Below are 12,404 nucleotides of genomic sequence, written 5' to 3' on the forward strand. Positions count from 1 at the left end.
GAACTATACTCCCTAATTTCCCAAAGTCTTTAAACTCTAAACAAACCCTGTAAATATAATAAAGTGAAATAAATTCTTAGAATATCTACCAAGATCTAAGCCTGAAATTCCTTGTCATAGCCTGTCTGCAGTGACTCCAATATGGATTATTCCTATTATTAGAACTCAAGTATGATTAATTATATCTCGGTATATATTAAAAGAATCATATCAGAGCTTTGGATAACTTTTTAGGTATAATTATAGATCAATACTAAATTTATCACTTCTAAACAGTCACTTAAGATATCTGAATTGCAGAAGTTAATATAACCCCTAAATATGTCAGTTTTAAAAATACAGGCTGGTTGGTATCTCATTAGATAAATAAAAAGTGAGAATTATGAGCTTTATAGGTATAGTCTAATCTGTTGTCAACTTTAAGCTATCCCCATATTGCAAAGAAAAGTAATCTCCATAGAATAAAACTATTAAAGATTTAAAAACCATGTCAAGATTACTAGATAGATCTTTCTGTTCAATTGTTATTGGTTAATATAAGTAGATGTATCAATTTGACTTGGCATTTCAGCAATATTCACTTCGAATCTACTTTGTACATCATTTAGAATCTGGGAATCTGTTTGAGAGGCTACTAAGGTTATAGCCAATCCTTTTGTTCCAAAACGTCCAGCTCTACCTACTCTGTGCAGATATGAGTCTGTATTTTCTGGCATATCATAATTAATAACAATATTTACTCTTTCAATATCAATTCCACGGCCGAAAAGATCTGTAGCAACCATAATACGCTTCTCAAAATTTTTGAATTGTTGATATCTAGAGATACGTTCTTGTTGACTAAGACCAGCATGGATACATATAGATGGGAAGCTACATTCAGTAAGAAGATTGTGTAGAGCCTGTGCTCTTGAAACACTCTTCACAAAGATTATGACCTGATTAAATTCCAAAAGATCCAACAAATCTGTGAGTCTCCTATTCTTCTCAGTTTCAGATAGCTTAACATAGTATTGTAGTAAACCATGTAGAGTAAGTTTAGTTTCATCATCAACAAATATCTCCACAGGGTTCTGCATAAATTTCCTACAAACATCACGAATCTCCTTCACCATTGTAGCACTGAACATCATTACTTGCTTCTTCCTAGGAGTACTCATAAATATCTCCTGTACATCCTTACGCATATCCAGAGACTCTAGACACTTGTCACATTCATCTAAAACAAAATGAACCACACCATCAGTAATAAGTTTCTTTTGGCGTATTAATGCAATAATACGTCCTGGAGTACCAATCAATATGTTGGGAACATTTGAAGATAGTAACTCTATATCCTTCTGAATGGGAATCCCTCCATATACCACTTGAGTTTTTATATTCTTTAAATATTTCGAAAATCTATCAAATTCATTTTTAACTTGAAAGGCTAATTCACGTGTGTGTCCAATACATAAGCATTCCACACTCTTTGAATTTTCATCTGGATTGAGTTGCTGTAATATAGATAAAACAAATACTGCAGTCTTCCCCATTCCTGATTTAGCCTGGCATAATATATCTACACCTGTAATAGCATGAGGTATTGTCTCATGCTGAACTTCTGAAGGATGTTCAAATCCTGCATCTCCGATAGCTCTAATTAGCTCAGGTTTCAAAAAAAAATCTCTAAAACCAGATGCATGTATGGCTACGTAATTACCACGTCCAACCTTTGTAGATTCATCTGCAAGTTTATTTTCGTCCTCAATTCGTGTCGTCTCCTCCTCCTCGTAATCCACTAACTCTTCTGTATGTGGAACTGACATATTAAGATTTAAAAACTTTCACCAATACTTGTCTTGATATTAGATAAAATTATATATCAAAGAAAGTTGAAAAGAAGAACGTAGTAAATATTTAAAGTTCTTTTCTAAAAGGTACAGTCAAACTGTACGTACAGTTCCCTTTTACGTTATGATAATTAGTAAGAGGTACTAGTGCTTGGAGCCTATTTCTTTAATTGTTTATTTTTATATATATAAATATTATGTAGCTTATTACAAGGCAAATATAGTCAATTCATAGTATGAAGTACTATCTATTATATAACTTGGTACTCGTAGTATTAGTATATGATCCCCAATATTCAATAACCCGGGACGAGACGGATAATTTACATGATTAGCAGCGCCCAAACAATCAGGTATATAGACATCGATACTTCTGAATATGTACCGCGTATAAATGTAGGCACTGTAACTAATAAATTTTGTGATTATTATCTGCCTTTATTATAGTGTTAGCGTACTTCATGAGATATTCAAACAAGTTATTAAGGTGCCAAATGTGTACTCGAGAATATTCCTTGTAGAGTTATGGCGAAGAAGTCCCCAAATATTATTAAAAAAAAAAGGTACAGAAAATATAAATTATTGTCTCCTGTTAAGTTTATAAATATGTGATATTTCATCTTTTTCTATTAAATGTGATGCCAAATTACTTAAAATATATAATATTTATAAATATGGATACAAATAGAAGTAAAATCTCTAGCCTTTATATTAACTGAAGAAGTGTTGATAAACGCAGTATACTCCTGCAGTAACAGCTCCTACTTCATAGAGTGCAATGTAACCAATAATCACTACATTAACAAACATAGACATTTTATGTCTCCATACGTTCCAATATAAGTAAAGAGGGTATAACAAAATAATGACTGTGTCAAAGAATCCAGCAAATAGTTCAATATACTGAGCTGCACTTTTTGCATAAAATGCTAGAGTTATACAAATTAAAAGGAATATTATAGCTGCAATTACTCTGAACGAATAGGACTTTAGAAATTTCTCTGTTTTCGGTATTTCAGAACGTTCTGTAGCACATATACTACCTCCAAACGATGATCTAGTTACTCTTCCCTCTCCTACAACAGTAAAATAAGAACTCACACTTTGTTGACTTAGTTTCCTAGTAAGAGTCTCATTATCTACTAATAGCATTGCTTCTTCAATATCTGACATTAGCTTCTCAGCATATATATCCAAATAACAAAGGTTAATAAACGAATCAATCATTGGGACAACATGTAGTGGAATTACTGTAAGCATTGTCAAAGCTGAAAGTAATCTAGCTAATGCCATTATAGAATCATATGGTGAATAGTTTAAAGTTGGATTAGGTAATAAGGCTGTACCAAAAGTAAAATTTGTCATTAAACTTATAGATATACAAATAGATAATATAAATATACCTGAAGCAATAATTACATGTATCCCTCTCTTAATAGTTGGATTCCTTAATGATGTTATAGTTTGTACACAAATTAAGTGAGCATAAAAACAATAAATTGCATAATTCAAAACTTTTAGTGCAGATAAAAAACCCATGTGTGGACCAAGTACATAAGGTTTTGACTCTGATTGTAAAGGGCCAGTAAATGGTGAAATGAAATATCTATATGAAACTGCTAAGAGAAATACAAAAAAAGAAGTGACTGATAACCATCCTAAATTTGCTAACTTAGATACATCTTTCTGACAACTTGGATATATTGAAAAAAGAAAACAAAGACCATATATAACGGAACGATTTTGCAAATAATTCATTACTGTTATTAAGTACCAACTTAAGCTAAAATCTGGATAATGTATTTTGAGTATATGTATAGCTTGAGCTAATAGATTTTCAACATAATCACCAAATAAAATAAAGTATATTGGAATACAATAAGTAATCAATACAATTATTAGGCAGTTCAAAATTTTAGAGTGTCGCATAATACGACTCTTTAATTCAGACTTAAAATTAGAACATAATAAGGTATTTTCAGTTAAAACATTTCTAACACATTCTATATCACTCATACCACTATCAATATCCGAAATATCAGTCCAATTTTGTTTAAGAAGCCTTGAATTTACATTTACTTCATCCCAATTTGGTCTAATATCTTCGTTTTCTAAATTAGTTGAATTTAATTTCGGTTTATAATATGTCGAATTAAAACTATCTTGTTCAATATCATGAAATTTCCGATGATTATCTATATATTTCCTTGCTATCTTCTTCTTTTTCATACTTTGTCTTTTTTCTCGGATAACGGTATATGTAACTCCTCCTGCAATTAAACTTGACAAATCAAAGACTTTAAGTTTGAAAGCTGTAGCAATGTAAATAGACTCAGTTAAGCACCCTACTATAGCAGCACAAATCATAAAGAAAATTCCCAAAACTAAACCAGCTTGCATCACTCCATAGCTTAAAACTAATACGCCAGAACCAATACAAGCAGAACATATTAGGGCAAAACCAACAGGTAATGATATATTAGATACTTCTAAAACGCCCATTTATTAAGAAAATATTCTATAAGATGTAAGAAATCTTATTTAATGTGAACTAATACCTTTTCTATTAATTTATTCCTATACCGGTGGTAGGATCCGTATGTGTATTTGCAATACCGGTAATAATCTATGAGCGTCAGCTTTATTTGTTTTTTTAATAATTGCATAAGTTTTCTAAACTAGAAATATGAAATTAAAATATATCTAGCTATTAATTGGTCACAATGTATCAATTTAATTATTTAAATTAATCTTTTTTAAGTATAATCAACAGAGAAAGTTAGAAATTTATAGGGACCAAAATAGGCACTAATAGTTAAGAAATTATTTACATAGAAGTAATTCTACATAGATACAGTTGTATCATTAATACTGAAATCATAGATAGTAGCATTTCTACCTGTATAAAATCCATCCATTAAAATTAGCATCTTTTGTTTATGATGGGGGAACATAAAAGAACTTTTTGGGAAAAATCTGAGTGTCTTTGGTCTTAATATAAAACGGAATTTAACTCGAGGATATCTCCTAATAACAGTTTCTAATGGATATAATCCTCTTATTGGAGAAGTAACAAATTCCCAAGCTCTATTAAGAAGTTCAAATAAGGTTGGTGGATCTGGTCTACAATCACTGTCTTTATTTAAATTCTGAAATCGTCGCTTGAGTTTACCAAAAAAACCTTCTTTTCCTAAAATATCATTATAAGATCCTGCATGAAAAAGTTCTTCACGATAATAAGCTCCAGTGATAAAATCTATAACTATATCTTCTTCTTTTATATTTGGTTTAATTTCCATACATCTCTCAATAGCAGCTTCTAGATTTGCTTCTCCTCTAAGACCTCCCCAAATATAATAATTGTCATCTATTTCAACAGGCATATAAATTCCAGATACTGCATTACTAGCAAGAACAATATCAGCAAGCTTTTTAGAATTCTCATAATCCATTAAAACCCAAGAAGTTTCACTTTTATTATTTATATCTTTTAATTTAATTCCCAATATTTGGGCTAAAATAGATTGCATACTCCATGTAACAAGTGTACCATCAACAATTCTTGATGCACTTATTAAAGCTTCTCTTTTAACACTATATAAATTACGTAAGGACCCTAATACAAAAGATCTCCAACCATCTTGAGTACAGAAACTTGTAATATATTTCCCAATTTTTGTTACTGTTGGAATTAAAACTTGCCACCAACGACTTGAATCTTGTGATATTGGAACTATACAATTATTATTAATTACTTCACTATTAGCCTTAAGATACATATCATAAAGGTAATTAGTATAATTCATTTCATTTTCAAAGAAGTGATCATTACTAGTATTAATGTGGTAAACTTCATTTGAATATTCATCTGAAGGTTTAATTGGTGAATAACATTTGACATTAGATCTACTTTTAGGATTACCTAAACCAATCCAAATTTCAAATATAAATTCTTTGTTATCTCCAGAACTACAAATATAATTATCAGATCTAATATTTGAGTCTTTAATAATATATGAAGATTTTAGATTAGTATATGTTGAATTTTGCATAACATTTAGTATTTTACTGTTTTTATTAATTTGTTCTTTACCACCAGGTATAAAATATGAAGATATTAATGCATTTAATCCCCCAGATGAAATACCTGCAACGACATCCCATCTTAATGGAACTTTATTATCAAAAAATTGTGCTGCTAATCCTCTAGCAGCTGCTGCTGTCCAGATGCCACGATTTCCTATACCAGAAAATCCTAAGATAAAACATTTTGAAGAATCATTCCCTAATCCAAAAGATGATAACATCTTAGGTCTATCTTTTTCTTTGAAATTTATAAGTAATTTATTAGAGGAATTATGAATGAATGGGAGATATTTTGGAAAAGGAGCATTTAAAAATTCCTTTTGCCATTTTTGTTTGTAAGTAGTTAGAGTACAGACATTTTCATTTTCAAATATAAAACCTAAGGTAGAGTGTTGTAGATTATAAAGTATAGCAGTGCACTGGGTATAAGATATATTATAACTTTCAAATTGTGAAATTGCCTCAATAGTACCAAATGAGAGATTAGAAACCTTAACAGAAAATAGGATTTCCAAGAAATCAAAAAAAGTGGAGAGGGAACACCATAATAAGACTATATATGCAGTATCCATATCCTTATATTTAAATTTCTTAATTACTTATAAAAAAGTAGAATTCCATTATTTTACGAAATAAAAGGATTAATACAAAAAGCGGAATCTTACAATATATAGGCGATATATAGACCGGTATAAAGAGTTACACACAAGAAAAAAAAAGAAAAAGATTTGTCATTTCGGAGCTTAAGCTTCTCAATTAAATTGTCTCTGAAATTGACTAAGTATAAAAGCTTAAACTCAATGGTATCTTTTAAAAATTTAAGGATTGCAATTTTGATTAACTTCTTTTTAAAATGTAATTATAGCGATTCATTGGATATTACCAATAATATGACTGATAATTTTGGAAGTATTGAAGTTAATAACACAATATTTGGTTCAGGAAAAAGAAATTTAACATTTTCTGGAGATTTATATAATATTGAAGATTCAAATATCTCACTTATTAATATAGAAGATATCAAGAATAATGCTACAAACTTTAGAGGAAAAAGTTCAACTTCTAAAAATATATTATTAAATAAAATGAAGAAATTGTCTAATATAACATTTGTATCAAATACTGGGGATGTAAATGAAACATTATTATTTAAAGATTCAATTATATCTACTCCTTTATGCAAAGCAGAACCACCTCCAAAGTTTTTTATTGATCCTGAAGAAAATATTTGTTATATACTATTACTCTCTGGAGGTGCAAATAGAGGAGCTTGGCAAACTGGTGTATTAAGAGGTTTGTTAGGAAAACATATGGAATTTTATAATAAAACTCTCCGTTGGGACGTAGTTGGGGGTGTATCAGTAGGAGCTATTCTATCATTAGCAAGTTTATTTTATGAACCAGGAGATGAATTAAACTATATTACAAGTTTATGGGATATGTGGGCAAATGTCAGGCAAGATTTCCTTTCTGATTGTACCCTTCCAATATGGAAAAATATAATGAAATACTTGTCTCATTATGTAAGTACTATGATAAATTCAAAGAAGAAATTGAGAAATTCCATTTGCAATAATTATGCACTTAAAGATTATCTTAGCAATAGATTTGGTCATTTAATACCTCCTTATGAAAATAAAACTTATATTGAACATAAATATTATGAACATTTTAAGGATAGTATAAATAATATTGAATCTCTTAAAGAGTTTTCAAATAAAACACCAGATTTTTTGAAAAATGACTTTAAAATAAGACGTCGAGAAGTTGTAGTTTCAGCTGTTAGATATGAAGATGGTCAATTTATATCTTGGAATTCAAGTAGTCACTCTATTCAAGATTTAATAAATGCAACATGGGCTTCAACATCTGTTCCAGGTGCATTTTCACCAGTACAAATTAATGGGTCATTTTATATGGATGGTGGTATTGTAATGAATATGAATATATTAGACTCTATAAAAGCTTGTTATAATCTTGGTTTAGCTAAAAAACAAAGTGATATAGTTATTGATGCTATTGAAACTTACCCAGATGATTTTGAAATACAAACAGAAAAAAGTGAGAATTCAGAATTTCCATCATTTAAAAATATTATATATAGAAGTTTTGCTATTTTACATTCTCAAGTTAGGGGTATAAGACTTCTTAAAAATGTACTGTGTAGATTTCCAGATATAAATGTTCGATATTATATAGCCCCAACTGTAGAGGAATATGAGATGTTCCCAAATAGTGCTTTTGATGGGAATAATATTACTGGAGTATTCAATATGTTGAGAACTGGATTAAAAACTGGATGGAATGCCAATTTTTCTCAAATAGATAACTGTTCATTCAATAATAAATTATTTAATAGTGGTACTGTAACAGATATATTTATCATGTAACCTCAAAAAGAAAGGAGGTAGAGGATAATAAACTTTTCCAATCTATAATATTTAAGTCAAAGGGAGTCTTGGGATTATAACTAATATTATTTTCATCTTTGACTTTTAAAGATTGCAATTGTAAAATATATTTTAAGTTTTTATTTTGAAAATTCTCGTATATTAAATTAGAATTTTCAGTAGAGGTTTGGTCTTTGTAAGTTGAGTGAAAAAGATTCAAAGTTTCATTTAGAAATCTTAGATACCATCTTATTTTAATATTAGTGCTGTTATTTATTTCAAATTCACCCATGCTTGAATAAGTACTTAAATAGTACTGATGAACTTTAAATATTGTTTCTAGACAAAACTGAATAATTTCATAGCATATATGAGTAGAATTAGACATATACTTTCTTATTTCAATACACCAGACTGCTATTTGTATCCAAAAAATTGTAGGATGTAGAATTAATGGTAGATTTTTGTTTTGATACCACAATCCATCAATTTGAGTAAAGAGAAGTTTTAGTTCTTCTATATTAGAAATAATAATACAAACTAATTCCTCATTAAATGAATTATGATAAATTAATTGGTATATTTGATACCCTATGCAAAGAAAATGTATAGGAACATTAATTAAATTTGATTTTGAATTTTTTAAAAGAGTAACTGCCACTTCTAAAGGTGCTTGTGATTTTCTCACCTCTTGACAAGTCCATAACAGAGCACTAAGTATCCATGCATCATTACAGCATATATTAATAGATAAAGTTCGTTGTATCCATTCATAGCTATTTATTATATTTGTTGAGTGTAAATCTCTAAGATAGAACAGAGCAACACAATATGTGGGTCTAAAATTGTTTATATCCAAAATATGAGATAAGATACAGAATTTTAAGCCTATACTTATTGATTCATTAGACAAATTAGGTTTCTTAAAATTAAATTTTATCCTTTCATCTATTATTGACTCTTCAAACAATAAAAAACCAGTTGCAAAACATATACTAGACCAGATCCATGCTTCTTTATCAAAAATACTGTTTAATTGAAATATTTTACAAACATTTTTTAATAATATATTGTAAGATGTATTATTTAGTTGGTAAGATATTTTAAAAACTTGTAAATTGATAAGTTCTTCAGCAGGGAAATTGATAATATTTTCAAATATCTCCAAGTAGTACTTTGTCCACCAATTGTATATAGATTCCCAAGCTACTATAGGTCTGGATAAATTGCATACAAGATTTTTAACTTTAAAAAGAGCAATTGCTATAGATTCTTCATTATTTGATAACCCAGTAAAATAAGTTTCAGAATCTAAGTTAGCCATTAGAGGTAATAATGGATGTGTAATATTAGATAATTCTTTAGTTACTTTCTTACGAGCTTGAAAACATTTGAAAGTTATACTAGATGGTATATTTATAAGCTCTTCAAGTAGGGAATCAATCAAAATTTCGTTTTTCTGTAAGGTAAGTAAGTCAATTCGGAAAGTAATACTATCTTTTAGCATTGGACAATTAAGAAGCTCATGAGTCAACTTAAGTGGTAGGTATCTAACACATTTATAGTTTGTATTATATTGAGAGAATATAATCATAACTAGTCTAGTTGTATAAATTAAAGTTTGTTTGGTTAATGTATACTTATTTCTGACTTCTTCAGATATAATAACTGTTCCTTTCTTATCAAGAGTAGTGCAAGATTCAACTAAATCCATATATATATGTTGCAATTTTTTAAATAAAGTATTTATAAGAGGTATTATTGACTTTTGAAGAATCTCAGATTCATAACTTAGTGATTTATCATGTCCTACCTTGCCGATAGAGCCTGAATTGTCTAACCATTGAAAAAAAGCATCCCTAACTTTTATAAAATCATCTTTCAACATCTGCTATTCGTTCCCTTAAAATATATAATTTGAATAGCTTCAAATAATTAGCTCTTCAAGTTTGAATAAAGAGTTAGGTTATCTACTATAGGAGGTAGTTCCTTAGTTTTATTTAGACTAATAAATATATTATAATTAAAATGACTTACGTAAAAGAAGATGAGAAAATAATTTTTTATTAAAAGTAGAGGTACTCTTCTAGACAAGGGTTTCTTTATCTTACATGCCAAGCTCAGTATTATATGAGACAGTTATACTTACACCGGTAACAGGTCTGAAGCGAGACGTGAGACGGATAACAACTGTGCATGCAAATTCACTTTAAAGATTTTATTCTAAACACTTAATATTCTTAAAATATTAAGTTATAAATATTTTATCTTCTAAAATTCATACAGAAATGATATAATATCTAGTTTCAATTATTTACAAGACAATGTTCTATACTTAGATTTAGGAGATTTACCAAATTTGATATTTTCCATTTCCTTCAAATCCAAAGATAATTCCTGTATTAAAAATTCAATGTAATCTCTTCGAAGTTCCATATAAAGGCAATTACAGCAATTTCTTAGATCTCTTCTTCTACAATAATAACAGTCATTAAATTCATGTCTTAACTTCATAATTGTAGCTTTATACTTGGAGATAATATTTTTAGTTTGACCAATTATCATTTTAATCTCCTCTTTATCACGATTTATTAAAGATCTAGGACTTATAAAAGTTATATCATCTTCTATTGGGTAATTGCAACTCTTTTTTTCCCTATTACCTTTTATTAATATTATTTTATTTTCAATCTTCAGTATCTTTGAGTAAAATCTATTCAGTTTATTATTGTAATAAGAATAGGGAGGATCATAATGCCTATAGGGCCTATTTCTCATGTATATTAACCGTTTGAATAAGAAAAAATACTTCATATATAATATACACAATTTATTATTAAGAAAATTTAGTGAATTTCTTTTAGGATGAGAATATACCAAATGAATAAAATTTACACAGTTCGATGTATTTAACATCACTTCACTCTTCTGTTCATTACTATATGAATTTATAACCCACATAAATAAAATAAAATAGTGCTTCCAATACATTTCAGTCTAATTGTATCTTGTTAGTTTTATTGGATAATAATTAATAGAAAATAAGATAAAATAATAACAAAATTTAAAGATCTTGTATATTTAAAAATCACAACAGACTTATAGTCGACTGCAAAATAAATTTTATTAAACAAACAATAATACTTACAAATAAAATAAATATTAACAGGTCCATTATGAAAAGCAAAAATTCATGTATATTAGATGGTTTTCTTAATAGAATTGAATTCCAAGAAATAAAATTTTGACTAGTCGATGGAGGCAATCTATGGGTTGGAATATTACTTTTTGGTGGGTGATTATCTCTTAAAACTTCCTCTTCACTTTTTTTTTCTATTTCATTATTAGTAGAGCATCCTAAATCATTTTCTTCACTAAGATTTTTTGTATCTTTTGTACAGTTTATAGTTTCATCTTCAGTTACATTAACATTTTTAATTGAATTCATAAAGTGATCAATCAGTGGATTTGATAAGGAACTAGATATATTAGTATCTACCATACATAATCGTTCAGATATTTCTTTATTTGTTTCCTTACAAGTATTGCAATACCATTTCACGCTATCTTTAGCCAATTTCGTCCTTATTTCTGAACTCCAATCTAATGAATGAACTGCACCTTCACCTGGAGTCGGAAAAAAAGCATGTAGTGCATCTAACATTGTTCTAATTCCCCATGCTGGTTGCCACAACTCTGGATGATAATTACTAGCACTTAAACATATCTTCTTACCTATTTCAAAGCGTCCATTTTGTGTTAACAACATAATAGAAGGTGGGCTAAAGGGATAAGATTGGGGCAAAATAATGCGTCCATGATATATACCACCCTCAAAATCACTAGACGTTGGACCTTTAATAGTAAAATGCCATTCATAAGGTTCATCCATACATATTGGATATGCGCACCAGTAAGGACTAGGGTCTTTCTGAATTTCCCTATATTCACGCAATATACGACTAATATTCTGTGCAGTACCAATATTAGGTGTAGTATTGCTTGATCCACGAGTTACTACTTGATGCATCCTTTTTTCTCAGAAACAAACTTATTTTAAAATTTATTAAGTTGTAACTAGTAGTTATACCTGAGA

General features: G+C 28.9%; 7 protein-coding genes across 7 annotated transcripts, besides 10 other annotated features; 1 reads left to right on the top strand and 6 right to left on the bottom strand.

Moving 5' to 3' along the window:
- Positions 1 to 524: 524 nt before the first annotated feature.
- On the bottom strand, positions 525 to 1,808 carry CMU_005730 (ATP-dependent RNA helicae DDX39, putative; the record flags this gene model as incomplete). The annotated part of the gene is made up of 1 exon (XM_002141963.1): positions 525 to 1,808. One exon carries the CDS (start codon positions 1,806 to 1,808, stop codon positions 525 to 527), a length of 1,284 nt encoding a protein of 427 aa, XP_002141999.1.
- A 189-nt stretch (positions 1,809 to 1,997) lies between these two features.
- Positions 1,998 to 2,031: a sequence feature (AT_rich).
- A 451-nt stretch (positions 2,032 to 2,482) lies between these two features.
- Positions 2,483 to 2,508: a sequence feature (AT_rich).
- Positions 2,509 to 2,543: 35 nt separating this feature from the next.
- CMU_005740 (uncharacterized protein) lies at positions 2,544 to 4,334 on the bottom strand (the record flags this gene model as incomplete). The annotated part of the gene is made up of 1 exon (XM_002141964.1): positions 2,544 to 4,334. One exon carries the CDS (start codon positions 4,332 to 4,334, stop codon positions 2,544 to 2,546), a length of 1,791 nt encoding a protein of 596 aa, XP_002142000.1.
- A 228-nt stretch (positions 4,335 to 4,562) lies between these two features.
- Positions 4,563 to 4,592: a sequence feature (AT_rich).
- Positions 4,593 to 4,675: 83 nt separating this feature from the next.
- Positions 4,676 to 6,490, bottom strand: CMU_005750 (uncharacterized protein; the record flags this gene model as incomplete). Its single annotated transcript, XM_002141965.1, has 1 exon — positions 4,676 to 6,490. One exon carries the CDS (start codon positions 6,488 to 6,490, stop codon positions 4,676 to 4,678), a length of 1,815 nt encoding a protein of 604 aa, XP_002142001.1.
- Positions 5,305 to 5,333: a sequence feature (AT_rich).
- Positions 6,491 to 6,718: 228 nt separating the features above from the next.
- Positions 6,719 to 8,308, top strand: CMU_005760 (patatin-like phospholipase family protein; the record flags this gene model as incomplete). Its single annotated transcript, XM_002141966.1, has 1 exon — positions 6,719 to 8,308. The coding sequence occupies one exon, from the start codon at positions 6,719 to 6,721 to the stop codon at positions 8,306 to 8,308; it is 1,590 nt and encodes a 529-aa protein (XP_002142002.1).
- Positions 6,982 to 7,005: a sequence feature (AT_rich).
- A 162-nt stretch (positions 8,309 to 8,470) lies between the features above and the next one.
- On the bottom strand, positions 8,471 to 10,196 carry CMU_005770 (uncharacterized protein; the record flags this gene model as incomplete). The annotated part of the gene is made up of 2 exons (XM_002141967.1): positions 8,471 to 8,500; positions 8,634 to 10,196. 2 exons carry the CDS (start codon positions 10,194 to 10,196, stop codon positions 8,471 to 8,473), a joined length of 1,593 nt encoding a protein of 530 aa, XP_002142003.1.
- A 118-nt stretch (positions 10,197 to 10,314) lies between these two features.
- Positions 10,315 to 10,338: a sequence feature (AT_rich).
- A 201-nt stretch (positions 10,339 to 10,539) lies between these two features.
- Positions 10,540 to 10,576: a sequence feature (AT_rich).
- Positions 10,577 to 10,618: 42 nt separating this feature from the next.
- CMU_005780 (uncharacterized protein) lies at positions 10,619 to 11,269 on the bottom strand (the record flags this gene model as incomplete). The annotated part of the gene is made up of 1 exon (XM_002141968.1): positions 10,619 to 11,269. One exon carries the CDS (start codon positions 11,267 to 11,269, stop codon positions 10,619 to 10,621), a length of 651 nt encoding a protein of 216 aa, XP_002142004.1.
- Positions 10,973 to 10,995: a sequence feature (AT_rich).
- Positions 11,270 to 11,332: 63 nt separating the features above from the next.
- Positions 11,333 to 11,377: a sequence feature (AT_rich).
- A 19-nt stretch (positions 11,378 to 11,396) lies between these two features.
- Positions 11,397 to 12,338, bottom strand: CMU_005790 (ubiquitin-conjugating enzyme family protein; the record flags this gene model as incomplete). The annotated part of the gene is made up of 1 exon (XM_002141969.1): positions 11,397 to 12,338. One exon carries the CDS (start codon positions 12,336 to 12,338, stop codon positions 11,397 to 11,399), a length of 942 nt encoding a protein of 313 aa, XP_002142005.1.
- Positions 11,422 to 11,474: a sequence feature (AT_rich).
- Positions 12,339 to 12,404: the final 66 nt, after the last annotated feature.

The sequence above is a fragment of the Cryptosporidium muris genome, genomic scaffold (assembly GCF_000006515.1).
Source record: "Cryptosporidium muris RN66 scf_1106632354001 genomic scaffold, whole genome shotgun sequence".
NCBI classification, from domain to species: Eukaryota; Apicomplexa; class Conoidasida; order Eucoccidiorida; family Cryptosporidiidae; genus Cryptosporidium; species Cryptosporidium muris.